The sequence below is a fragment of the Vigna radiata genome, chromosome 4, assembly GCF_000741045.1.
Source record: "Vigna radiata var. radiata cultivar VC1973A chromosome 4, Vradiata_ver6, whole genome shotgun sequence".
In the NCBI taxonomy this organism is placed as follows: domain Eukaryota; kingdom Viridiplantae; phylum Streptophyta; class Magnoliopsida; order Fabales; family Fabaceae; genus Vigna; species Vigna radiata.
The window spans coordinates 13,304,819-13,331,251 of NC_028354.1; the positions used below are offsets into that span (position 1 = coordinate 13,304,819).

At 33.7% G+C, this 26,433-nt stretch overlaps 3 protein-coding genes and 1 long non-coding RNA gene across 8 annotated transcripts; 2 read left to right on the forward strand and 2 right to left on the reverse strand.

Moving 5' to 3' along the window:
- Positions 1-8,571: 8,571 nt before the first annotated feature.
- LOC106758729 (soyasapogenol B glucuronide galactosyltransferase-like) lies at positions 8,572-10,430 on the forward strand. Its single transcript, XM_014641701.2, has one exon. It carries the CDS (start codon positions 8,651-8,653, stop codon positions 10,145-10,147), a length of 1,497 nt encoding a protein of 498 aa, XP_014497187.1. The 5' UTR covers positions 8,572-8,650; the 3' UTR covers positions 10,148-10,430.
- Positions 10,431-11,605: 1,175 nt separating this feature from the next.
- On the reverse strand, positions 11,606-17,821 carry LOC106759528. The gene is made up of 3 exons (XM_014642737.2): positions 17,581-17,821; positions 13,652-13,706; positions 11,606-12,046 (listed from the first exon to the last, which is right to left on the reverse strand). The coding sequence occupies exons 1-3, from the start codon at positions 17,713-17,715 to the stop codon at positions 11,757-11,759; spliced, it is 480 nt and encodes a 159-aa protein (XP_014498223.1). The 5' UTR covers positions 17,716-17,821; the 3' UTR covers positions 11,606-11,756.
- Positions 17,822-17,941: 120 nt separating this feature from the next.
- LOC106759113 lies at positions 17,942-22,606 on the forward strand. Of its 4 annotated transcripts, XR_002667440.1 has the most exons (9): positions 17,942-18,171; positions 18,321-18,381; positions 18,526-18,729; positions 18,837-18,917; positions 19,056-19,141; positions 19,247-19,366; positions 19,551-19,631; positions 19,712-19,826; positions 22,510-22,606. It is a non-coding gene; the product is annotated as an uncharacterized LOC106759113 (long non-coding RNA). The 4 variants fall into 4 exon arrangements; XR_001375595.2 differs by having other exon boundaries at positions 17,943-18,381; XR_002667442.1 differs by lacking the exon at positions 18,321-18,381 and having other exon boundaries at positions 17,943-18,183.
- Positions 22,607-23,933: 1,327 nt separating this feature from the next.
- LOC106758386 lies at positions 23,934-26,128 on the reverse strand. 2 transcript variants are annotated; one of them, XM_022779527.1, is made up of 4 exons: positions 25,922-26,128; positions 24,840-24,894; positions 24,366-24,476; positions 23,934-24,332 (listed from the first exon to the last, which is right to left on the reverse strand). In XM_022779527.1, the coding sequence occupies exons 1-4, from the start codon at positions 26,075-26,077 to the stop codon at positions 24,172-24,174; spliced, it is 483 nt and encodes a 160-aa protein (XP_022635248.1). In that variant the 5' UTR covers positions 26,078-26,128; the 3' UTR covers positions 23,934-24,171. The 2 variants fall into 2 exon arrangements, with proteins under 2 accessions (XP_022635248.1, XP_014496801.1); XM_014641315.2 differs by having other exon boundaries at positions 23,934-24,476.
- Positions 26,129-26,433: the final 305 nt, after the last annotated feature.

Here is a 26,433-nt window from a genome sequence, read left to right on the forward strand (position 1 = left end):
AGTTTTGAACTTAAAACAAGGATTTCTATCATGATTCGAAAAATTAGATAATAAAATGTTTAAACTACAAATAGATTTTCTATAAACTAAAATTCATCTTATAAAAACTATCATTTCTAGATTTTTTTTCCAAACTTTAAAAATTATTTTGAATATAAAAAGTTATAGTAAAAAACACTACATATATTCACTCGTTCAATGTGAAAAACAAAATTAATTCTCTTTTTATCCTTTTTGAAGTGATTTTATTCTTTAAGTTACATGTGAGTTGTAAGAGTTGTATATATAATCTAAAAATACTCTAAGTAAATCTTTGTTGTTTTATGATTATCATGATATATTTAGATTTCTAATTAAGGTTTTATCGGTCTAGTTAAGATGTCTTGTGAGAAAAAAAAATGATTTAATTAAGGTAAGGGAAATTAATTTTAATCTTTTCACTTTTTGAATTACATTGTTTGATTGGTTGATTTGTGTTATGCAGATTGATGAGTTAGCATATAATTATTATTGATCTTGATTAATTAAGTGGAAATTTGGTTGATGATGTGAAATTGTGTGAATGATGAAAATGATAGTTAAAGTTGTGGAATTGAGTTTTAAATGTGGAGTGGTATTCTTAGTTCAAATGGTTCATTTTTATCGCATTGGTTTTGCTTATGAGTTGTTTAGAGAAAGAAAACTCTCATTAGAATTAGGGGTACCATTGATTGTGTAGATTTGTAAATATGCATTATGCACGCATGTTGAAAGTTATTGGGCATAAGTTATTGGGCATGGGAAAGTGTCACTGGATGAGAAACAATTTTGAATTTGGTAAAGAGGTAGGGGTTTGGTCACTAAGTAAGTCTCCTATCGTTGAGTGCACTTATCTGTATTTTGTTCTAGTGCTTGAATTACTGAGCAAACCATTTAGTCACTAAGCGAGTGTTTTCTCAAAGGTAGCTCGTCAGGCAAGTAACTAAGCTCGCTAAGCATGTCTTCCAAATTATGATGGTGGATTAAGGTTTGAACTGTGGAGAATTTGTAAAGAAATTTTTATCATGTGAAAAATGGGTGATTTTAAGACTATGAAAGTGAAAGGAATGGAATGAAATGACTGGCCTATGGATTTGTATGTTTTGTATGAGTTTAGTAGTTCTAAGGAGAAATGCAATGCTTGTTAACTTAGTGTTACACATTGACTAAGGATACACGTTTTTGGTGAATTCATCATAAACTCTACTAGACTTACAAACTCATATAGAGTGTGGAGTTTAGGTGATAGTTGAAGGAAGTTCTTATAGAGGGATTTAAGGTAAGACCCTTTTTTCTTAGTCTATAAGTGAACTTACACTGCCAAGATGGGATCAAAATCTGTGATTTTGGCAAATTTGTGATTCATCTTTTTATGATCTCATGACAAGTGAACATTTTATGGTGTCCAGGTCAATGTACAAATCCAAAATAGTCTAAAATGTTGGTGTTTATATTTCTACACACAATCTCTTCTGTAACCATCTTTTCGAAGTACAATAGCGAAAATGATTGTAGAATTAAATTTTTGGAATTATACATTACTCTTTCGAAAAATGAAAATTTTGAAAACCACTTCCTACCTCTACATCTATTTTGAATCATATTGTTCAATGGTTTAATTTTGAATTTTGATTTCTGGAAACTCCACCTTCACTATTTCACACACACCTCTATAGCATGAAAAGAACAATCCATGCCTCAACGTACCTGTCACAGCTTGTGTGAGTTTCACAAATCATCAAGACTTCTCCAAGACCTAACTAACAAATCCACCAAAACTTTAGGAGAAATCAAACCATAACACACCAAACATTAGTGTATTGTATGACTGTCCGGTTAGTCAAAAAAACTCAGGCGGTCAACCAGCCTATAGTCCCATATAAGCCAGTCAGTTAACCGATCGGTCGAAACTAAAAGTAGAATTAACCTTAAGAATAATTACATTAACCTTAAGCTAGATAATCTAATCAGAAGTCGATTCCAAAATCTATAAATATAGGTTTAGTATTTAGGTAGTTGGTTACATTGGTTATAGATTTATTACCAACATTATAGATAAACACTGACTTTAACATCAGAACACCTTCTACAGGTAGCATCCCAGCTCGACTAAATAATAGCTAAAACGGATTAAAGGAAGAACTTTGACCTAGACTTTGCTATCAGAGAACATTTGAAGAAATAGACTTAACCTCAACCTCAACCCTTTGTACCGTAACATTTAGTAAGGCAATGTCTCTGGGAAGAAGAAACTTCAAATTAAAAAAATAAGAACAAAAGTAGAATTCCAAAAAATGATGGGTTGTAGGTAGAAATTAATGGAGGTGCATGTCATTTCGTTATTATTCTCGTTATGGGCCGTAAAGGCCATGGTTTTTTTCTCGGGCTTTCTGCCTCTCTTTTTAAAACTTTTTCTTTGTAATTTATGCATAACACAAGGGAAGTTCATTTTATTTTATTTTTTAAAAGTTTTGTTTTGGGGGGAGGTTCTTAATTACTAGCTATTTTGAAGAAGGATCGCAATATGTTGACAACAAATTTTTGAAAACGATTTGCCAACGCCATATGTCAGCAATCTATTGGCTCACTTTAATTTATTTTTCTAATTAAAAAACTGATGTGAAAAAGGTGACTTTGTTTTATTCCGAAAACACCCTCAATCATTTTAATCAGACTTTCTCCTTCGAAGCACGTATCTCTCTCCATTTTAGGTTTTGCTTTTTCTCTGAAGCTCTCTCTCCTTATCCATTTTAGGTTTTCGTGTTCTTTTGCAGCTGTTCTCGGTGTGTCCATTTTTCTAAGGCGTTGAATTGGTGAGCAATATGTGTGGACGTTGATGGATTTCGTTGGGTTAGTATCGTGAGTTCTACATTTCGCTTGGGTGTAACTCACAAAGTCCCTCTTCCTCACACAAGCACTTGGATGAAATACCCTAACAAACCCCTAAGCAGTTGTTGGTCCTCAAAAACAACCATTAATCTCAAATTCATAACTTAAATTCTAACCAAGTCAGTACTCACCACACACTGGGGAGCCCCCTCTACCAGAGCCAGGGAGCAACGTTGGACTTTTGGTACAGAGGCACTGGTACAACCTGTCTGTAATCGATTACACAAGCACATAAATCACAAAGTCTCTCTTCCTCACACAAGCACTTGGATGAAATACCCTAACAAACCCCTAAGCAGTTGTTGGTCTTCCAAAACAACCATTAATCTCAAAATCATAACTTAAATTCTAACCAAGTCAGTACCCACCACACACTAGGGAGCCCCCTTTACCAGGGCCAGGGAGCAGCGTTGGACTTTTGGTACAGAGGCACTGGTAAGCGATTACAGCCTACCTGTAATCGATTACACGGGCACATAAGTCACAAAGTCCATTTTCCTCACACAAGCACTTGGATGAAATACCCTAACAAACCCCTAAGCAGTTGTTGGTCCTCTAAAACAACCATTAATCTCAAAATCATAACTTAAATTCTAACCAAGTCAATACCCACCACACACTAGGGAGCCCCCTCTACCAGAGCCAGGGAGCAGCGTTGGACTTTTGGTACAGAGGCACGGGTAATCGATTACAACCTGTCTGTAATCGATTACACGGGCACATAAGTCAAAAAGTCCCTCTTCCTCACACAAGCACTTGGATGAAGTACCCTAACAAACCCCTAAGCAGTTGTTGGTCCTCAAAAACACCCATTAATCTCAAATTCATAACTGAAATTCTAACCAAGTCAGTACCCACCACACACTGGGGAGCCCCCTCTACCAGAGCCAGGGAGCAGCGTTGGACTTTTGGTACAGAGGCACTGGTAAGCGATTACAGCCTGTCTGTAATCGATTACACGGGCACATAAGTCACAAAGTCCCTCTTCCTCACACAAGCACTTGGATGAAATACCCTAACAAACCCTAAGCAGTTGTTGGTCCTCAAAAACAACCATTAATCTCAAATTCACAACTTAAATTCTAACCAAGTCAGTACCCACCACACACTGGGGAGCCCCCTCTACGAGAGCCAGGGAGCAGCGTTGGACTTTTGGTACAGAGGCACTGGTAATCGATTACAGCCTTCCTGTAATCGATTACACGGGCACATAAGTCACAAAGTCCCTCTTCCTCACACAAGCACTTGGATGAAATACCCTAACAAACCCCTAAGCAGTTGTTGGTCCTCCAAAACAACCATTAATCTCAAATTCATAACTTAAATTCTAACCAAGTCAGTACCCACCACACACTAGGGAGCCCCCTCTACCAGAGGCAGGGAGTGGCGTTGGACTTTTGGTACAGAGGTACTGGTAAGGCTGTAATCGCTTACATAGGCACATAAGTCACAAAGTCTCTCTTCCTCACACATGCACTTGGATAAAAAACCATACAAACCCCTAACCAGTTGTTGGTCCTAAAAAAAACCAGTAATCTCAAAATCATAGCTTACACTACAAAAAAACTATTAATTAGTGGAGGTTTACTTTTCAATTTGTGGAGGTTTTTACCCTCTGAAAATTAATTTGCGGGGGGTTTTCAAACCTCCGCAATTAGAGTCGTCGCTATTAATTTGTGGAGGTTTTTTACGACCCCTGGTATCAAATTTATACTGCAGAGGTTTTTTTGTGGAGGATTTTAACCTCTTCTATTAGTGATTATTATTTTGTAGAGATTTGAAACCTCTTTTATTTATAATTATCCACCTACATTTGTAATTTCTTAATTTAATTAAATCGGTTTTTATAATAAGAAAGAAATAAAATATGTAAATGTGTAAAATAGACAAAAATGAACCAAATTTAATTTTATTGATGATTTAAGATAAAGTACATTCATTAACAATTACAATGTAAATATAAAAAAATACATAAGATTGAAAAAAGAAGGAAAAATATTATCATCATCATATTTGAACTCTTTAATGTGTTATTCCATCCAAAATCTTCAGCTTCATCCATCTTTAGAATGTGTTATTACATCCAAATCTTCAACTTCATCCATGACGATCAACTTCATTTGTGCTAACATTGTATTTCACATAGTTAATCACCTTCACTAAAACAATGTCATCTTCCCTAGCATAGATGGTGGGCCCTGAAAACTTTCCATTTATTGTTATTATTGGCTTGGTTGAAAACAATCTTGTGACATTCTTCACCATCACCTGTCCACAACATAAACCAGTTATGCTTTGATCAATAAGAAGCATGATAAAGTGTAACTACACATCTCACACATCCAACAAACTTGAGAAACTTGAATGAATACTACAGAGTATATATAGACTACATCATGTCAAATGACAAAGGAAGATATGTCCAAATTTTCATAAGCTGCAAGAAAAAAAGTTTGAAAATAAGTGGATCCAAATTTTGACAAATATTCAAGACTAAGAATTATATAATTATTATTAAATGAGTAAGAATTATATGACCTTGTAAGCCTAACAACTATGTTATTGAACATTTCAAGCAAATTAAAAAAGATAGATGTACTTACTGGAAACGAGATAATAAGTGGATATAAATTCTTTTAAGCAAAATATGTTACTTGGTAAGTGTGTATAAATATTCTTCATGCAATTTGAATTTTGGGTAAGAGCTTCCAACACCCTAGCAAGAAAAGTAGGTCGATTACCATTCCCTGTAAGATGCATCAGAGTTAGTTAATTTTAAACATTTTTTTTATATATTAAGATTTTGGTCATTTCTAATTGAAGACCATATCTATCAAGTAATTATTGTTAGCAACTAAGATTCATACAGCAACTGAGGTTCATATAGCAAAAGGTGTCTAAATGATTGATTCAGCCATGAATGATTAGAATAAAACCATATAAAAGGTCAAAACTAGCAACCCATAATTCTATTCTTTATAACAAACAACTATATATTCTTCTGTTCCACAACTAATATGTGAAAACGATAAGTACCCTTCTCATCAAGCATCCATATGATTCAACCATAAGGCCAAATGCCACAACCAAATCACCTGTAGTAGTTTTTCTTTTAATTTTTTTATAACAAAAAGTAAAAAACCAGAAACAATTCCATAATAAAATTAATATAAATAATAAAGAATGTTATATTAATTAATAATAGGACTTTTAAAAACTACATATGAATTCATCTTTAACAGTGACAAAACTAAATCATGGAAGAAGGATGTCGCCTAGTAAACCTTTTTCTGTATAATTTACTCGTGCAATCCTTCATTACCTAATTACTTGACTTCGTATAGCAACTGAGGATGCTTTGTCTTGACATATTTCTAATTAAAAAGAGCAGACAGGCAAAGAACAGGAACATGTGAAGGGGTAAGAGAAAAAAGATAATAAGCTGAGCAATAAAAAAACTAGAATTACCAAAGAAAAACAGAGTCCAAAATTACCAACACAATTCATGTAGAGAACATATCAGGAATGAAGTTATATAACAGTAAGTTCAACACGAAACCCCTTTTCGAAACCAGTTTCACACAACTCATGGCTATAAAACTTACAAATTGTCCTCTCCTTCATATTTTAAATATAAAATCATTCAAATTCAAAGTCCTATATAATCTAAAACTCAATTAGTTGAAAGCACTTACAAGAAATACAACCTCTTCATTATTTTGAATGTTAGTACCTGCAAAATAAAATAAAATGAAAAACCTTTATCGTCCAGCATCATCACCATCATCAACAACAACACATAAAATTATAAACAATAAATAAAAAATTTAATAATTAGAAAGTAAATTAAAGCAACCTAAATAGATATCTCCAAACGATCCGCTACCGATCTTACGACCAAGCCGAAACTTATTCCCAACGGAAGGTTCCATTCCAAAAACAATTCTGTACAAAAAGGGGGAGAGAGATTTTTTTTTCCACTGAAACCTTAAGCTAATCCGAACGTAAAATACGATAACCAATAACAGAGGACATTCAAGTACTCGTGAATACAACAAAAAAACTATCTAGAAAGTGTGGGAATACATTTTACCTTTCGATTATAAACCAATAAACAATGCACAGATACTGAACAGCAAAAAAACCTATCCTTTCACAATTCTTCACCACCGCACCCAACACCTTTAGGCAAAATAAACGCAAAATAAAGGCAGCGAACACAACAACTAAACGCACAATAAAGATATCGAAAAAACCTCTCTTTCGACAAAACACTCCAACGGTTGCACAAAACCAAACTTCCCCTCACCCTCAACAATGGTGGATAGAGAAACGTTGACCCAACCACAAAGAAAAGGGGACTTCGATAGAGCTTGCGAGAGACTGATGATCGATAGAGCTTGCGTGCAATGGCTTTGTTTTTTATAGAGAGCACTCAGCGTTTTTTGAGAGAGATTTTCGGAGAGAGCACTCAGCGTTTTTTGAGAGAGAGCACTAAAGGGGAGAATAGAGAATAGATCCTAAAGCGCCAACAAGTCTCACTGTCCTAAATTCTTCCAATAATACCCTCCAACTTAAATTATATCTATTTTAAAAATTCAATTAAGACAACCAATGAGACCACGCCAGTTGTTGTTGGCAAATCGTTGTCAAATTCCCGTTGTCAAAGAAACATTTTCCTTTGAAGAAAAGTTTGAATGGTTGATGACTTGAACTATTATTATAGGAAAAAAGAATCTTTTAACAACTTTTTTTTAATAATTTTTTAACAACATATACGTGATAATTTATGATTTGTCTGTTTTAAATATTTTTTTAAAAATAAATTTAAACAGACTAATAAAATAATAACACGTGTTTTGTTATAAAAAATTAGGTTTAAACCTCTTTTTGGTCTCTAAGTTATAAGCGGATGTTCAGTTTAGTCTCCGTTTTTGAAAATGTAAATCTTTGGTCCCTAAGTTATAAAAAATGTATCAAATGAGTCCTTTTTTGACTTGAAATACTGTTTTTGGTTGTTTCTTAACAACTGCTATACATCTTTAGATTGCTCTGATTTGTTTCTTAATAATAACAACACTTCTGTTTTTGGTTGTTTCTTAACAACTGCTACATCTTTAGATTGCTCTGATTTGTTTCTTAATAATAACAACACTTTATATTTAGATTGCTCTTTGTACTTTGACCATGAACATAAAAAAATGACTTATTTGATACATTTTTTATAACTTAGGGACCAAAGATTTACATTTTCAAAAACGGAGACTAAACTAAACATCTGCTTATAACTTAGAGACCAAAAGATGTTTAAACCAAAAAATTATTAAAATATCATCTCTATTATTATATTATTACAGTACTCGTTTCCCTCGTTATACTCATGATGACAGACAATAAAAACAAAAAGGATAGCCACGAAGACAACATAAGTACTGTGCTCCTCCGACCTTCTCATAATGTCACTAATTCAATGCCACGCATAACCTCCTTGCATATATTTCGTAATAATTCAAATATATCATTGATTCACAGTTGTTCTTATTTAGTTAAAAAAATTTATATTTCATTTTTGTTAAAAGATGTATGTTCTATATATATATAAAAAAAGAAGCATACATCTTTATTATTTTTAGGTGACTAAAGAAAGGATATTTGTAAGTACAGAAATCTTTTTCTTAAGCTTATATAAGTCTATATTGTATCACAGAAAGTTGTCTGAAAGCAAAGAAATAGAACCTAATAGATGGCGAAATCTATGGATTCTCAACACCAACACCAATTGAATGTCACTTTTCTTCCATATCCAACTCCTGGCCATATGAACCCCATGATTGACACAGCAAGGTTATTTGCCAGGCATGGTGTTAATGTCATCATTATAGCAACCCCTGCAAATGCTTTAACTTTCCAAACTGCCATTGATACTGACTTCAGCCATGGATACCACATCAGAACCCAATTGCTTCCATTCCCTGCAGCTCAAGTAGGTCTTCCTGAAGGAGTTGAAAACATCAAACATGGCACTTCCCTAGAACTACTGGGCCGAATCGGTCGTGGAATTTCAATGCTCAAGGGTCATATCGAGCTTCTGTTTCAAGATCTGCATCCAGATTGCATAGTGAGTGATATGTCTTATCCTTGGACTGTGGAATCCGCATCAGAACTGGGTATTCCAAGAATCTTCTTTTACAGCTCAAGCTACCTATCCGACTGTGCTAGTCATTCTGTCATGCAGCACAGGCCTCATGAGAGGTTAGTGTCCGATACCGACAAGTTTTCAATTCCTGGTTTTCCTCATAGAATAGAGATGACTCCTCTACAGCTAGCAAACTGGGTAAGGGTTCGTGAAGAAGTCTCGCACTATTTTGAGGGAATGTTTGCATCAGAGAGAAGAAGCTATGGAGCAATCTATAATAGTTTTCATGAACTTGAAAGCGAGTATGAGCAACTTCATAAGAGTATAGTGGGGATCAAATCTTGGAGTATTGGACCAGTTTCAGCCTGGGTTAACAAGGATGATGGACAAAAGATCAATAGGGAACACAAGGAAGACCTTCCAGAAGAGCCAGAATGGCTAACTTGGCTTAACACTGAGCAGAATGACTCTGTAATTTATGTGAATTTTGGAAGCCTCACTAGGCTCCATCATGCTCAACTTGTAGAACTGGCTTACGGGCTTGAAAATTCCGGTCATAGTTTCATCTGGGTCATCAGGAAAAAGGATGCAAATGAGAATGAATACAGTTTCCTGCAAGAGTTTGAGGATAAGATGAAAGAAAGCAAGAAGGGTTTTATTATATGGAACTGGGCACCACAGCTGCTGATATTGAATCACCCTGCCATAGGAGGCATTGTGTCTCACTGTGGTTGGAACTCCCTTCTTGAAAGCTTGAGTGCTGGATTGCCAGTCATCACATGGCCCATGTTTGCTGAACAATTTTACAATGAGAGGTTGGTAGTTGATGTGTTGAAGGTTGGAGTTTCAGTGGGAGCTAAGGAAAACAAGTTTTGGGCATTTGGTGACAATGATAATGTGGTGGAAAGGGTAGAGATTACCAAAGCTGTCTTAGAGTTGATGGAGACAGAAGAGGGCAAAGAAATGAGAAGGAGAGCAATAAAATTGTATGATGCTTCGAAGAAGACTATAGAGAAGGGTGGACACTCTTACAACAACTTGATTCAGTTGATAGATGAGCTTAAATCTTTGAAGATATCTAAAGCACTTGCAGAAGCAAGTTAGATAACTAAAATGGAGCAGCAATGAAATGGCTCTAGGAGCTGTATCTCATGATCTTCTGAAGCTTTTTAACAAGATGAATAAATGGCTTTTTTCCATTAATTCCCGTTTGCATATTTTAATGATTTTAGCTAAGGAAATTGTGACTAAGTGAGAGGTAAGAAAAAACAACACTATCTTAGAATGACAAAAAAAAAAGTTATGTTTGCTTTTTCGATTGAGACTTTTGTGATTTACTTTGTAGAATAAATAAATGTATAAGGTGACATGTTTGTTTACTCTGGTTTACTAGTAAATTTACCAAGTAAAATTTGTATTGTTTTTAATATATTCAACCTAAGCCCAAGCTTGTATATTTTAATTTAACTATTTAAAATTTATTTTAACAAAAGTTTGTTATTTGTTATGAATGCAAACTTGTTTATATGAATAAACATATAAATTGATTTTATATCCATGATGGATCCAACTAGATTGGATTTTATATCCATGATGGATCGAACTATATTGGATTTGATTGTCTGTTTTGACGGCGCTAATCATAGTGTTTCAAGGACAACCACAAAATAATGTAAAGGAAATTAGGACAAAGCAAGTGATGATGATAAATGAAACTGGTGGTGATGTGGGTGACAACAACAATGGTGATATGATGCTGCTCACATCACACATTATTGCCTTTGTGCGACAGTGTCCTATGAATGAGTGCAAGAGAGATGGGAAGCATTTTTCCCTTTGTTTAGCACATGTATATAAGTGATGAAAACTACAAAAGACTTCCTTTTTGCATACTGCACAACATAAACATTACATCTGTTTTCTTTCAAAACAAATCACAAGCTGAGGAGTTGAAACCTCTATCTCGACCCAACTTTTCTGGTGAAAATAATAAAATTAGAAACATTCTAAACCGTAGTCATTCATCTTGGTTCAAACTCAATAAATATCATGTAATTTTAAAATATAATATTGTTATATTTTTAATAAACAAAGACGATAAATAATTAAATTTAAAGACTAATATGGTAGTTAAACTTTGTTCGAATTTACTTAAGAAACTATATGCCCTCAGCGCTTACTTTGAGAGAGCTAAAGAAGTGGTTTGGCCTAAAACCTAAATGAGAGAACTACTGCCATTCCCTTTTAATTTCCAAAGACACTTGCAACTTATAAAGTTTAATTAACAAAAACCTCAATACTTGTATCAGTGCTTTCCTTGATTGAGAAGAAAATAAGAATACATGCTGAATGCCTATTTCTTTCTTTAGCTGTGTAAAAATTATTATTTAATTGAAATATCAAAGTTGAGAATGCAGTCACACAAACCACGTCCTGAGGAATTATATAGACAATATAGATCACGACACAAGACATGGTATAGGAACATCATAAATTACTTCAGACGCATAATTTTCCTTTTTGAGTAATACTGTTCACGTAAGATACCATTTGCTTTCAATATTAAAATCTAACCAATCTCAGATCCATTGCGACGTCTATCAAGTGTCTTGTAACTTAAAAAAAGTTTATCATTAAAGAAATGTTTAAGATAACCACTTACACTCTATTGTTCTTCCTGACCATCAATATAGGGGTTTAAAGTTCCATAGGATTACTTAGAAACTTTTCCAGTTCGAAATTCTTCCTTTGACCTACCGTAATAGACAGGATCTTTGCCTGCAAAGGTGATAAAATTCCAGCCAAATGCAGATCCTCCAACTACATAGGTCCCTGGAAGACCATCTTCAACCACATGCTTCTGAAAGCCAGGAACTGGTGGAGTAAGCTTAATTTCAGATGGTAGAGACTGCTGCTCTTTGGGTGCTTTCTCATCAATGTTCTGACCAGCCTTTGACTGGTCATCTTTCATGCTTTCACATAACCTGGTCACGATCTTCAGCTCTGCAATTTAAGTCAAAAGGCATATTTCAAGCTACCACATGGAGTATTTTTACACAACCTACACCAAAACTACTAGAAATCATAGACATGGTGGCATCATCAGGAGCCAAGGTTCTGTCTGTATGACAATCACTAACGAGCCCACAGCCATGCAGACAGCAGAATTATGCATGCTCAGAGGAGAAACACATAAAATAGACATAAGACAGAAACATAACAAATATATCATTAGCATTGTATTATTTTATCGATCATGTAATACAATTTTTACTAAAGGAGCATAAGTCCTACCAATCATTAAAAACGTGTTTTTGTTCAGACAAAATATACACATTTAAAACACAGGTCCTCCAAGACAAACAAAACATAAGGTTTTGTTCAGAACACGTACCAAATACAAACAGACACATCAATAGATTATCTAGTTTCATGATCAGAAGTATAATATATAACAATATATAATATAGGGGTTTGCTAACTTGCATGCATTCTCTTTTCAATTGGTACATTTTAGCAATGTGTACCAGGTTTTAGTAGACAAAAATACTTTCATATATTATGAATTCTAAGTTTTAAAGTCAAGGGTATTTGAATAATTTTCATTCTCAAAACTAAAAAAAAAAACAAGAAACTCCCAAACCCTTACTCACCTACCTCATTCCTCTCAACCCTTTCTCTTTCATCTCTCTCACTTCAACCTTTTCTCTGTCATCCCTACTATAGCTTCAATTGAAAAAATCAAAAAAACTCGTGTAACCCTAATCCACTTTCCTCACTCATCAAATTTGTTTCTCTCTCATCTCCATACCCTCTCTCACTCACACAGAGCATCAAAATTATTTTGTCATTAAAGTGGAAAACAAATGAACGAACAGAATAAGAACAACAAATTGCGGTGTCACGGGGTGCTTTTAATTAACTTATAACTCTTTACAGATTTAAATCTAAGAAAAAGATGAAAACAACTAAGATAAAAAAGAAGAATTCAGAAAATGATGAAAGATTTCATTCCAATTTAATTGAATCTAGTACAAAAAAGATAGTACAAAAAGAATACATGGATCTGGAACTATATTTCATTTCAAATTGCCAGTATTTTAGTTTTTTTTTCAAGTATTTTTTATGATATTGTTGCCCCAACCTATCTCTGAATCTAAGAAATAGCGAGAATTCTTGATTTCTCTCAATATCTCTCTCAACTCAAAAATCCAGGATTTGAATTGATGTCCTTTCATTGAATCCTCCTAATTGTATTGATTTATCCAAAAGATTTCACTTCAATTGGAATTGTGTGGGTGAGAGAGAGTATAGAGATGAGAGAGAAACAAATTGGATAAGAGAGTTAAGTAAGAGTTTGGAGTTTCTTTGTTTATTTTAGTTTTGAGAATGAAAATTATTCAAAAGTCTTTGACCTTAAAACTTAGAATCCATAATATATGAGGGTATTTTTGTCTACTAAAACCTGATACCCATTGCTAAAATATACCAACTGAAAAAAGAACATACGCAAATTAGCAAACTCCATATATATACATAAATACACACACATATATATATGTGTGTGTTCATTATATAATGAATATAATTTTGCCTGGATGAACTTACGTTGTTGAATTTCACGGGATGCCTTGCACTTTTTGTAGTCAGGTGTTCGGATAACCTTCAAGATCAAACAGGAACTTCATACAGTGTTTCCAGTGAAAAAAGGCCACTACTCTATACACCATATAAAGGGCAAGAAATACATTGGAAATTTACTCAATCGATCTTAACTATTAGGAAAATGACTCAATAGTTCATACGTATCCAAATAAGTTTCAAACATAATAACTTACTAAAATGCTAACTAAAAACTCATAACACCACCTTGGATCAAATAAAAGAAACTAGTTACTCAGTACACGATAGTATAGACCGACCTATAGTAAATACATAATGATATAATTCATGTCATGAGTTAGTTAATGAAGCATCCACATAAAATGTACATGCAAGTATGCAACTATAAGAAATATTCTCACCTTCTTGGTTCAAACATGACTACAAACAAAAATTAAAAAGAGGAAAGTTCCAAAATTTGCTGAATCAGCATGTAAAGAGTACACGTTTTACTTGTTCTATATTGATATTTTGGATAATAAGTCCTTAAAACCAGAGACTAGCGTTGGCCATTTGGTATTTCAGGGGACTTTCTACATCCATTATGCAGAGAGTAGTTTGCTCTGTCGAGCTTATGTTCTTAGCTTTCACTTTTTTCGTAAGATCACTTTCTTGATTAGGGTTAGTCTTATTAAGCATGCTATTTCAAATTATAAAGTGGATAAAACTCTATAAATGGTTCTATACTTCAGAAATCATCTATTACCAGGTCTTTCTTCATTACAAATACCAATTGAAAATCTAGATTAAGCAAATTAAGGGTGTGCGGGTATATAAATCAAGCTACTTGAAATTTGTTTGATTTTTCAGGTCTTTATTATTGGACTTGAGACTTTACATAAACATAATCACAAATCATGTCCTTTTTTTGCATAGTAAACTCTCTTTGAAGGAAACAAATTTACAATACAACACAAGACACCTATAAGAAAAAAATGAAGGAAGGGACCTTATTATGTATTTGCAAAATCTCTCCTCAACACTTCTCTAGATTGATATGGTTGAAATAATTAGTAGATATATGTAATCATTACGTCTAAGGTAAGGGATTGAGTATTAGATAACCTCTGTACACAGTTCTATGTCAAAGTAGTCTAGGATAGTGCTTTTGATGTTTAATCTCCCTATCGTATAAACCTTCAAATATATAAATAGATAACCATGGGAGGGGTTCTTCAAGCCCTCTAGAAATATATTTCTCTATTTTAATCTCAAGTTGGTATCACAACAGGTCGATCCCGCTCTGGTTTCTATCTCGTCTTATCCACTAACACTAGTCATCATTGTCCGCAACTGTTTGATACCGTTTGAGACTGTCCACCACTGTCAACCACTGTTCTAAGTTGTTTTGTTGCCATTTGTTGTTGTCTGTCGCCTTCTGCCATCTCATTTTCGTCGACCACCAAATCTAGATCGCCTCTCCAAGTGATGAACAACCCTAATGGTGCCGAGGGCCAGTTCTCTGCCACGTGCATCATCTCTGTCTGCTACAACCAAGCACGTGCTGTCATTCTGTCATTGGAACATCATCTTTGTATTTTTGCATCCCCTCACTGTTTTTTGTTCCCTTGATCACAGATAGTGATTGGAAGTGTTATTTCATTTTCTAGAAGCCCCTCAATTACTTCTGAGAAGCTAAATGGAAAAAATTATCTATCTTTTGAAATGTGTTTTCTTGGTCAAGGACATCATGACCACCTTGAGCAAAATGGAAGCCATGTGTATGCCTGAAAAAGCTTAACAATGGAAACAAGCAAATTTCCAACTGTGTGCCCTGTTGTGGCAATCCTCAGAACCAGGACTTTTGATGTCCCTTAGAACTTTCAAAACATGTCATTCCTTTTGGAAAAAAGCTCAAAACATCTATGCCAACTATATTCAATGTCTCTATGATACAACAAACAAGCTTGCATCTCTCAAAATGGTAGACCATGATATGGTATCCTGTAACAAAAGCCCAATCAGTTGTGGAAGAACTAGGATGTTCTTGGAAGTCGAGTCTTTGGAGGAAATCAAGAAGAAACTTAACAAATATTATATGGTGATGATCCTTCATGCTTTACATCCAGACTTTGATCATATCAAAGATCAACGTTTTACCAATCATGAGGTCCCTTACATGGAGACCTTGACCACATGTCTTCTTCGTGTTCCGAAGCCTCAAACTCAGGAAGCTCATGAACTAGTAGAACCATCTGTCATGGTTGCCACACGAGGAAGAGGAGGATGTGGAGGTCAGGGGCATCCGAAGTGCACATACTATAGAAGGATGGATCACACCCAAGGAAATTGTTACTCCTTGCATGGTTTTCCTTCCAAAACAGCCAATATCTCTTAGGCTAAAACTACCTACTCCAAGTTCACTGAGGATGAAATATCAAGAGTATCTATGGTTAAAGTCCAATAGCATACCTGGACTAAAGGAATCTGATGGTCATAACCCAGTCTACTAGGAAATAACTCACTAGGTTCTTGAAATAAGTCAACAAACTCATCCAACAATTTGGCAACAGCAAGAGGGACTTCAGCAACAACAACCTGAGTAGTAAGAGAATTTAGAAGACCACCTTGGCCATCACAAACTTCTAAAAATGAGAAATGAACACCAGTTGCCAAAGCTTTCCCCAATTGTTGTTTCTTAACTGTTTTCAGCCCCTAAGAGGCTCCTCTTAATACATTTCTCCTTCTCTGAACATAAAACTCCATCTACAACTTATTAAAATTCCATACAATATCACCCAACAACACTAGCCATTAGACCCCTAATACCAAATCACAGCACCCCAATGGAATGAGCAACATATCAGAAGTGAATTTGGTTTGTTGGATTGTCCACTGAAATCCTCTAACTACTGTAGAAACATTTAACTTTGTGTCATCCGCAACAACCTCACTCAGTAATCCAAAACATCAATCCTGCAACCCAACCTTGTAGCTACCTCAGTGTCCAAAAATTTGTGGGTACTGCCACAATCAATCAGAACCTGGAGAGGCTTCTTTTGGTGGTAAAAGGTCACACACATGGTTTGGAAATTGGTAATTCCGGAGAGAGCATGTACAGAAATTTGAGGATATGTAAAATTGGGTCCCAATGAGTTTTCGAGCAGTACTTCTTTCTCTTCATTATCTTGTTTTGTAACTCATTTACTTCCATCACATGCAACTGCAGCTTTTTATGGCTTAACCCATGCTGGGGAGTAAAGGGTTCATCACGGAAACAACATAACCCTTTTGCCCTTCTCTCACTCATTAAGCAGGGGTTAAAGTTTTAGAGGTATGTTGTTTTGATTTGAAGTAGAAATACCCTCACTTCCCGCCTTGAGGTAAAGTCTGAAGCTAAGGAGGGGATTTGTTACGGGATATTTTGTAAATAAGCAATAAGAGAGTATCTCAATTGTAATTAGTCAATGGATAGTTAGAATGAGGAAAGTTGTTAGACAGTTATACAGATAGTAAACCATAAATAGCAGAGGACCCTCTTGGATGGGATCAGAATGTTGTAATAACACTCTTGAACCTCGAATTTCCTCTAATAAGATTCGGATGCTTTCTTCCTTGGCCTCCGTAGTCTGTCTGTGTAATTCTTGGATCCCATCCTAGAATTACCCTAGCAGAAACCCTACTAACTATACATTAAAAAGAATTCGCGAAACTCGGTATGAATAATACCCCAAGCACAAAAGAGTACCGAATCAACAAGAGGAGTAAACTTGAGATTTTCACACCAATTAGCCACAGATTTGAAAATTGAAAAGAGGGAGGGAGTTAAAACACTAGCCAACAAGTTTCATGAACAACTATTACATTAAAGATTCCAATGGTTGTTGTATGAAACAAAAAAAAAAAAAAAAGAGCAGAGATTTGGAATATTGAACCTCGAGAATGTGAGGACGAAGGTCTCGAATAACGGCACGAATCTTGAAGTAGGTGGAGTGAGCATTGGAGTCGAGTGGCCTCTTCTTCGTCGCCGGGGGAAAAGGAGGAGCCACCGCTGCTTTCACTTCTTCCATTGAAACAGAGCTTTTTCAGTCAGTGGCTTAGTGTCTCTTCTCTTCTCGAGTTCTAAAAAGTGACCACAAGGGTTTCACCGTTGGATTTTACAGAAAGAAAAGGAAAAAAAAAAAAAAAATCCTTGAGATTATACTTTTATAGGTACTCAATATATCAATATCAATCTATATATATATATATATATATAAATATATAAAAGAAAAAGTACCATGTAAAATAAAATATTCACCCTACTTCTTTCTCTGACACTTGTCCAAAACTCAAGGTTTCTGGTCATTCCAATTTTTCATTTTTGAATTGTCCATTCTGTCCTTAGCTTTTTACACCTATATCACACAACCCAACCCATTCATCTTTTTGTCTTTTGAACTTTCCCGTTGCTTTCCGGTTCCGCACAGATTGAATGGATTTTTGTTCTACGATTTTCTTAATCAAACACAAAGACAACGTTTAAAGTTAGTAAAAGGGTATTTTTTTTTGTTGTAGAGGTCTGTTTTGTTTATTTTTGTCATGGTTGTAGTTCTTATTGTCGTTGGTTTGTATGTGATGTGAATTTATATCTGTGTAGAACTTTTACATTTTGCTTGTGATTCCTTTTCTATAGCTTTTTGGTGTAGCACTTCGTTGAAAAAGGTCCCATACGATCGGTACCTTTTTCCGAAAAGGTAAATTTAGTGTTTGTGGTTTTGTTTCATTTTTCTATGTGCTACATTGGTGTTCTTTTGAAATTTAAGGGTAAGTGTTTTGGGTTTTTTTTTTTCTAAGAAAAATTGATTTTTGATTCATTTGAGATTTTTTCTCTTTGGTAGGTTTCGTCTGATATGTAGACATATTCCTGTGGTATTCTCGTAGCAAGTGAACAACTCTCTTGTGTTGTCAACCCCAGATGCACCGAAGTCAGCATATATTGCGTCTATGGGGGTTTACGTATTCAAGACTGACGTTTTACTCAATCTTCTCAACTGTAGGCATCCACCTCCAATGACTTGAGATCTAAAATCATCCCTGCAGCTGTGAGAAAATTCCATTAATATATCTTCTTTCAAATGTTTTTGGACAATAGAGTTCTGATTGCAGCTATGGCAGAAGTAAACGAGTTATATATTTGTTATTTTTGCAGTAGTACTTTTTCATAGATTATTAGGAAGATATTGGAACAATAAAATCCTTGTATGACGCTAACTTGGCTCTTACTGAAGAGGTAGGTTCAAGATATTTATGGCTGTCATTTTTCTAATGTAATAGTGTCATCCTGGAATGTTGCAAATTGTCAGCATAGGATGTCATTTCTGTGTTGATTATAACTAACACTCATATGCTCTATGTCGTTCTCTTGCAGAGTCACAAGTTCGAGTTTTATTACCCCAAGACTCCCATTTACACATCTCCAGGATCCTACCACCAACTAAGATTGACAAATGTCGGGTATGACGTTGATAAAATTCTATATTAGTAGCATCATGAAATAATTTGGAGAAAAAGAGTTACATCATGAAATGTTTGCTCATTCTGTTTGAGTTGCTTTGGTAGATTATGGATGTCATTATCTCTCATGCATATTTCCTGCGAGAATGGACAGTCCAAGCAATATGGAGGAGTTGCAAAATGTAGCAGCAAAATTGCCAACAGAAAAGTGGTTAGATTTGGCATGTAAGTCAAATGGTCAAAGCCTGTTAGCATTAGCATTGGTTGCTATGTTTTGTTGTTGAAGATAATTGTTTCATGACTATGATTCTCTAACAGTTATCAATATATATATATATAAGAAAAACTACCATTAGGTAAAATACAATAGTGACCCTACTTATTATTCTCACACATGTCCAATATTCAGGTGTTTTGGTCATTCCAATTCTTCATCTGCGAATTGCTCATTGTTGCGGCTAAGAAATTTGGGTTGGAAGCAACTATCCAGGTGAATATTTCATTTTGTGGAAGTGGATAAACTGAGAAAGGTAGATGTTTCTTCATTCTAATAGTTTTCAATTTTTCCAGGTGATGGATCTGCAAGTTTTTGCTATGTCGTGTATTACTTTGAAACCTTTGGTTCCAAGTTTTTATGAGGGTTCACAAATTTGCTGATTTCGTTGTTTTACTCGGTTGCTTCAGGGTATATTATTTACTTTGCTGTGTTAGTTCTTTTTTTGGTAGGTACATATACTTTTACAAAAGAAGGGATAAGAACTTTCATTTCTCATTCACATTGATGTTTTTGCTTATCATTATTAGTCTAGAAGAGCTCCTTTTATTATGGGAAGGGGTGTCTTAGTAAAAGTACAAAGCTAAATGGTACAAAAGCAATAACACAAATTGAGGTTATAGAAGCTAGGTAAAAGAGGATGTCTAGCTTAGTCTCCAAGTCTTCCAAAGTGGCACCTTTGACCTTTTAGAGGACAAGGTCAACCTTGCCTCCCAATGCTTTCCGAGACTCTTTTATGTGCTCCAAAGGTGCTTGGCTCCAAGCCCAAGCTTCTTCTCCAGTTCCATTACTGTTATTTTTCTTCAAGTTGGGTCTAACTTATTCTTACAAAACAAATAACCAAACAAGAAGGTTAACAATTCAACTCAAGTCAAGTTAACAAGTTCAACTCAACTTAATCAAGTCAAGCCAATAAAGTCAACTCAACTTAAATCGACAACAAGAAAAATCAACATGAAACTTAGTCAAGTCAACAAGGTCAACTCAACTTAAGTCAATAAAAGGAAAAGTTAAAATAAAACTAAATCAAAAGGTAAAAGAACTCCCCTTTTAAATATGTTTATTTTGTGCCTTTATTCTTGGTAGGGGTTTATTGTCACAAAAAAATGATTATGTGAATTGAGACTTTAAAATGTTTGAGTAATTCTTGCAGTTAAACCATTTCATTGGCTACTAAGGATTAGACAAGATATTCTAACTATGCTAAAGACTTGGACATTCTAATTATGCTAAAGACATGGACGCAATATCTTTTTACAGCCCCAGTCTATCATCTAATTACAAAGATGCAATTTTTGTTAGTTGAGAATAAGAGACCTTGACTTGGAGTGAACTTTAAGTACTAGATCAGGTGATGGATGATGCAGTTAAATGTATGGTTAATGAATTCTCTGCTATTGAAATAGTGAAGTACATGAGTCTTCGAAGTAGTTTCTATATACAGAGGAATCCCGAGTAGGTCATCACTATTTTGGCTAAGTTGTAAACTAAGATTTATGAGTAATGTGATTGGATTGCTACTAAGATACTAGTGTCATCAAGCAAAGACAGAGCATATTTTCTATTATACTCAAGGAAATGTCTTTGTATTTGACTATTTCTAAGCCTAAGAAGCATTGGAGAGAAACGAGGATCATTATTTTGAACAAAGGACTTGATGTTCTTTGTTAGCATAAAAAGAATTAGAGTGTGCTAGGATTATGTCACACACATTAGCCAACAAAATCAACAATGAAGAACTTGAACTATAATATTGAAGAAAGAACAACATCAAGAATGTGTTAGTATAATTATACACCGGAATCAATGATCTAACTATCTTTAAAATAAAAGTAGTAGTAGAAAACTAAACAATTAAAAAGAAAAAAATAAGTTCATAATCTAAACATAATAAGTTTATGGTCTAAACATAACCATATTCATACTATTAGAAATATTAGAAATGGTCTATTAAACATTAAAAATTTCATTTCTAATAGCATTAGATAAAGAAATAGAAGTAAAATAATTTATTAGTTAAAATAGAATTAGATATAATATTATAATAATAATATACTAATAAATAGAACAAATTTGAACAATAAAATATAATATAGCTAATTATAATATACATATATAATATTTAATTTCTAATAGCTCTAGACAACTTTAGGAAGAAACTCTTTTGCATGACCTGCCTTTGTTTGAAACTTTAGAAAGAAAGTATTCTAGGAATATCAACTTCACCTTCTAACCCTATTTTTATTTTTTTCCAGAAGTTTCAACAGTGTCCTTTGTAAACAGAAATTAATCACATTCATGGTTGAATTAACTTTCTCATAAGAAAACATGAGCAATCATTCCGAAGGTCCATTCAAACATCACTTTCACTTTGTGGTCAGTTTTAGGTTGATGGTACTTCTATTTTATATTACAAAATTAATTTTTCAAATTTAAACTAGATGCATATTCGTAAGGGTAGTTTTGTAATAAATTTAGCTGATTCGGTGATCCAAAATCATAAAAATAATAGTCAATAACTTGTAATGGTAATTTTGTAATAAATTTAGCTGATTCTGTGATCCAAAATCATAGAAATAATAGTCAATATCTAACCTAAGACTTTTTGGATCATATCAAATTATTGAAGCTATGTGCACCAAACGTGTTTGAATAAACCACTTCGAATTAATGAAGCTACCTTTATCATGAAAGCTAGATAAAATGAAAGGTGAAACATTTAATGGTCACAAAGTAGAGGTAAATTAAGATTTAGAATTAAATTTGCTGGAAGAATTAAAATACACACAGGGAATAACAAAATTAACAAGTAAAAAAAGTGAAATTATAATTGAAATTAAAATAAATTATTATTATTATAACTAATGTGTGAAGATAATATTTTTAAAATTCTATAAAAAAAATGGATATTGTAATAAAGTTTAAAAATATATGAAGAAAAAAGAAGAAAATCCAGGGACTCACTCGGTTATAAATAGACCTATTCTTTTGGTGGTAAAAGAAGAGATACTATTGGTTAGACTTTGTAGTGAGAGAAAGATGGATTTAAAGACGAAAGGGTTGCTGAAAGTAGCTTTTTTTATTTTGCTCCTAGGGTTCGCCGGAACGACAGTTGATGCTCGCTTCGATCCAACATCCTTAATCACTCAGTTGCTCTCCAGAGACGATGTAAACCTGTACGCGAAATCTACAGAGAAAGCGTGCTGTGACATCTGTCCATGCACAAAATCAATTCCTCCACAGTGTCGTTGCAATGATGTTGGAAAAACTTGTCATTCTGCATGTAAAAGTTGTTTTTGCACGCGCTCGATTCCTCCACAGTGTCATTGCCAGGACATAACCAATTTCTGCTATAAACCATGTCACTCAGATGAACCGAAGTTCACTGGTAATGGTCAAACATAGCTCAGTATGTCTTCTCTCACCTCAAACCGATCCAGAGTTCACCTACTATTTTCCTTTCTGTATGCATGCATCAATATAAGTAATAACTATATATCTAAATAAAAAGTACTTTCTAAGCATTTGTTTTGAATTACTGGTTATGGTACTTATTTTAGTTTTGTTTCACTTTCTAAGCATTTTTGCATATTTATATATATATATATAGTGGCACTTTTAAAGGAATTAATAGCCTATGTTGTGATACTCTTAAGAAAATCCTATGTGATATTATTAGGACAATTTTAGTCCTTGAAAATCTTATGTTGCTCAATACTGATGTTTGAAAATGTTAAACTTTGACATTTTAGTTCTTGAAAACAACAAAATTATAAACATTCTAAACAATGGTCATTCATCTTTGTTCAAACTCAAAATATCATGTAATTTTAAAGTATAAGATTGATATATTTTTAATAAACAAAGACAATAAATAATTATATTTAAAGACTAAGATGACAGCTAAACATTTTTTGAATTTATTTAAATATGACCTCTACTTTTATTTTGAGGTCTAAAGAAGTGGTTTGGTCTAAAACTACTACAATTCCTTTTAATTTTCAAAGACACTTGAAACTTATACAGCTTAATTAACAAAAAACCTCAATATTTTTCCCATTTATTGAGAAGAAAATAAAAATATATATGTTGAATGCCTATTTCCTACTTTAGCTATGGAAAAATCACTATTTAATTGAAGGTTTAATAGGTTTAATAGTCAATTTTGTTTTCAGTTTCGTTGACAAATCTCAATTTAGTCCCTCGTTTTAAAAGTGTTTGAAATGGGTCCTCACTTAATTTTAAGTCAAATTAGTCTCTTTTGTTAAACAGAAATAAATGATCTTAAGGGTTTAATGATTTAGCATAAGAGATATAGATATATCTATAAAATAATATCTCTTCTACCAAATCATTAAGCCCTTAACGTTGTTTGTTTCTGTTTGACCGAAGGGACTAATTTGACTCAAAAATTTAAAAATAAGGATCCATTTCAATCACTTTTAAAACAAGGGACTAAATTAATATTTGTCAACTGAAGATAAAATTCACTATTAAACCTTAGTTGAAATATCATGCACTCAGTCAAACAAACCACGCATTTGAAGAAACAATATATAGATAATATAGAAACAAACCACGAATTGAATAAAACTTTCCACGTCTGATACATTGGCTTTGAATATTAAAATCTAACCCATCTCAGAAGCAGTACAACATCCATCAACAGCCTTGTATCTTATTTAAAAAGAGTTTATCATTAAAGAAATGTTTAAGAAACTGAGCATCAATCATGGGGGTTTAAAGTTTCATAGGATTACTTAGAAACTTTTCTTCCAGCACGATGTTCTTCCTTTGTCTTACCATAATAGACAGGTTGTTTTCCCATAAAGGTGATAAAATTCCAGCCAAATATAGATCCTCCAACAATGTATGTCTCTGGAAGACCATCTCTAAACAGCTTCTGAGAGCCAGAAACTGATGGTGGAGTAAGCTTAATTCCAGATGGAACTGATGGTGGAGTAAGCTTAATTCCAGATGGTCGTAGCTTTAGCTGCTTCCCTTTCATTGTAAGACCTTCCGCTTGCAAGTTTTCATATAAATTATTTATCATCTTCAACTCTGCAATTCAAGTCAAAACCCATATTTAGCACATGCAGTATTTTATAACAAGGTGGCATCATCAGAAGCACTAGCACATGCAGACAGCAGAATTATTTATGCTCAGTGGAGAAACCCATATAAATATAAAATAGAAATAAGTCAGAAATAAACAAATATATCATTAGCATTTGATTATTTAATCAATTAATCATGTAATATAATTTTGACTAAAGGAGCATAGGTCCCACCTATATGCCAATCATGAAACACATGAATCTCCTACATATATAAATATATATGTATGGGTATGTGTATATATATATATGATTTGATTATGTAATCAATCATGAAATGAATATAATTTTGCCTGGATGAGCTTACTTTGTTCAACTTCCCGGGATGCCTCGCACTTTTTGAAGTCAGGAGTTTTGAGAGCCTTCAAGATCAAACAGCAATGTCAGGAACTTCATCCAGTGTTTCAAGTGAAAGTAATAATACATTGGAAATTTACTCAAATGATCTTAACTATTAGGAAAATCATTCAATAGTCCTTACGTATCCAAATCAGTTTCAAAGATAATAATAACTTACTAAAATACTAATTGAAAAATCATAACACCACCTTGCATCAAATAAAAGAAACTAGTTATTCAGTACATGGTAATATAGATCAACCTATATATAGTCAATACATAATGATATAATTCATGCATGAGTTAGTTAATGTAGCATCCACTCAAGATGTACATTCAAGTATGCAATGATAAGAAATAATCTCACCTTCTTGGTTCCGACATGACCAAAAACAGAAAATCAAAGAGGAAAGTTCCAAAATTTTACAATTAAACACAAAAATCTCTCCTCAACTCTTCTCTAGATTGATACTATATTAACCCAAACAAAGATGCATATGCAAAAACTATATAAGATAATTTTAGCTAATTAATCTTAACTTATTAAAACATCGAACAAGATCACCAAATAAAAAAAATAAAAAAATAAAAGATCGTGATTGAAAGGTGGAAAGAACAGGTAAGAGGACTAATGAAAAGATCTTGGATTACAAGCTTTACTATTTGACACTTCGAAATGAACATCTTTGACATTAAAAGAGCTTAGAAAGACAAGTTATTTTGAAGTACATGATACTGAAAACAATCTAGTTGCTAGTTCAAACCTTTAGAACTGCATGCAACTATTTTCGATCGGAACATCTGTATCTAATTAATCTGTTCTAAAGAAATGATATCCTATAACTTGGATCTAGTATTGATTACATATTTACCATAGTTCCAGTTCCTTAAGAGTGACATGCAAAACTTCATTCTTTTCTTGAGATTTTCACACCAAGATTTGAAGATAGAAAACAGGGAGAGTTAAAACACCAGCCAACTAGTTTCATGAAGAACTACTATATTAAATACTCCAATGGAAAAAAAGAGCAGAGATCTGGAATATTGAACCTCTATAATGTAAGGACGAACGTCTTTAAGAAGACCACGAATTTTTACGTAAGTGGACTGAGCATTGGAGCTGATTGACCTCTTCTTCATCGGCTGTTGCCTCTTCTTCGACGGCGAGGGAGAAGGAGGAGCCACCGCTGCTTTCATTTTTTCCATTGGAACAGTTTCTTCTGCGGCTGAATGTCTCTTCCCTTCTCTAGTTTTTAACAAGGTGACCACAAAGACTTAACTGTTGGATTTTATAGAGAAAAAAAAAGAGACACGTCCTATCTTTTTAGGTTAATTAAATTTGAAGGTAAGAGAGAAGTCACCTCGAGAAGATAAAAAATAATAATTTAAATATTTAATAGAATAATTATTTATGGAAAATGATATTTCAACACTATTTTTTGACATCATTTTGACACTGCACACGTGTCAAAATGTGATTGGACGATTTCAAATTAAAAAAGTTGAGACTGGGGTATATTTGGAAGAGAAAAACCAAAGTTTGTTTTTTTAATTTGAAATCG

Bases quoted from the DNA above. Each gene is read 5' to 3' on its own strand.
- LOC106758386 (XM_014641315.2), bottom strand. From the start codon at position 26,077: ATGGAAAAAATGAAAGCAGCGGTGGCTCCTCCTTCTCCCTCGCCGTCG. The intron at 24,895-25,921 runs GTTCAATATTCC...TTGATCTTGAAG, and splicing joins TTCGTCCTTACATTATAGAG to GCTCTCAAAACTCCTGACTT. The intron at 24,477-24,839 runs GTAAGCTCATCC...CTTGAATTGCAG, and splicing joins ATCCCGGGAAGTTGAACAAA to AGTTGAAGATGATAAATAAT.
- LOC106758729 (XM_014641701.2), top strand. From the start codon at position 8,651: ATGGCGAAATCTATGGATTCTCAACACCAACACCAATTGAATGTCACT.
- LOC106759528 (XM_014642737.2), bottom strand. From the start codon at position 17,715: ATGGAAGAAGTGAAAGCAGCGGTGGCTCCTCCTTTTCCCCCGGCGACG. The intron at 13,707-17,580 runs GTTCAATATTCC...TTGATCTTGAAG, and splicing joins TTCGTCCTCACATTCTCGAG to GTTATCCGAACACCTGACTA. The intron at 12,047-13,651 runs GTAAGTTCATCC...CTTAAATTGCAG, and splicing joins ATCCCGTGAAATTCAACAAC to AGCTGAAGATCGTGACCAGG.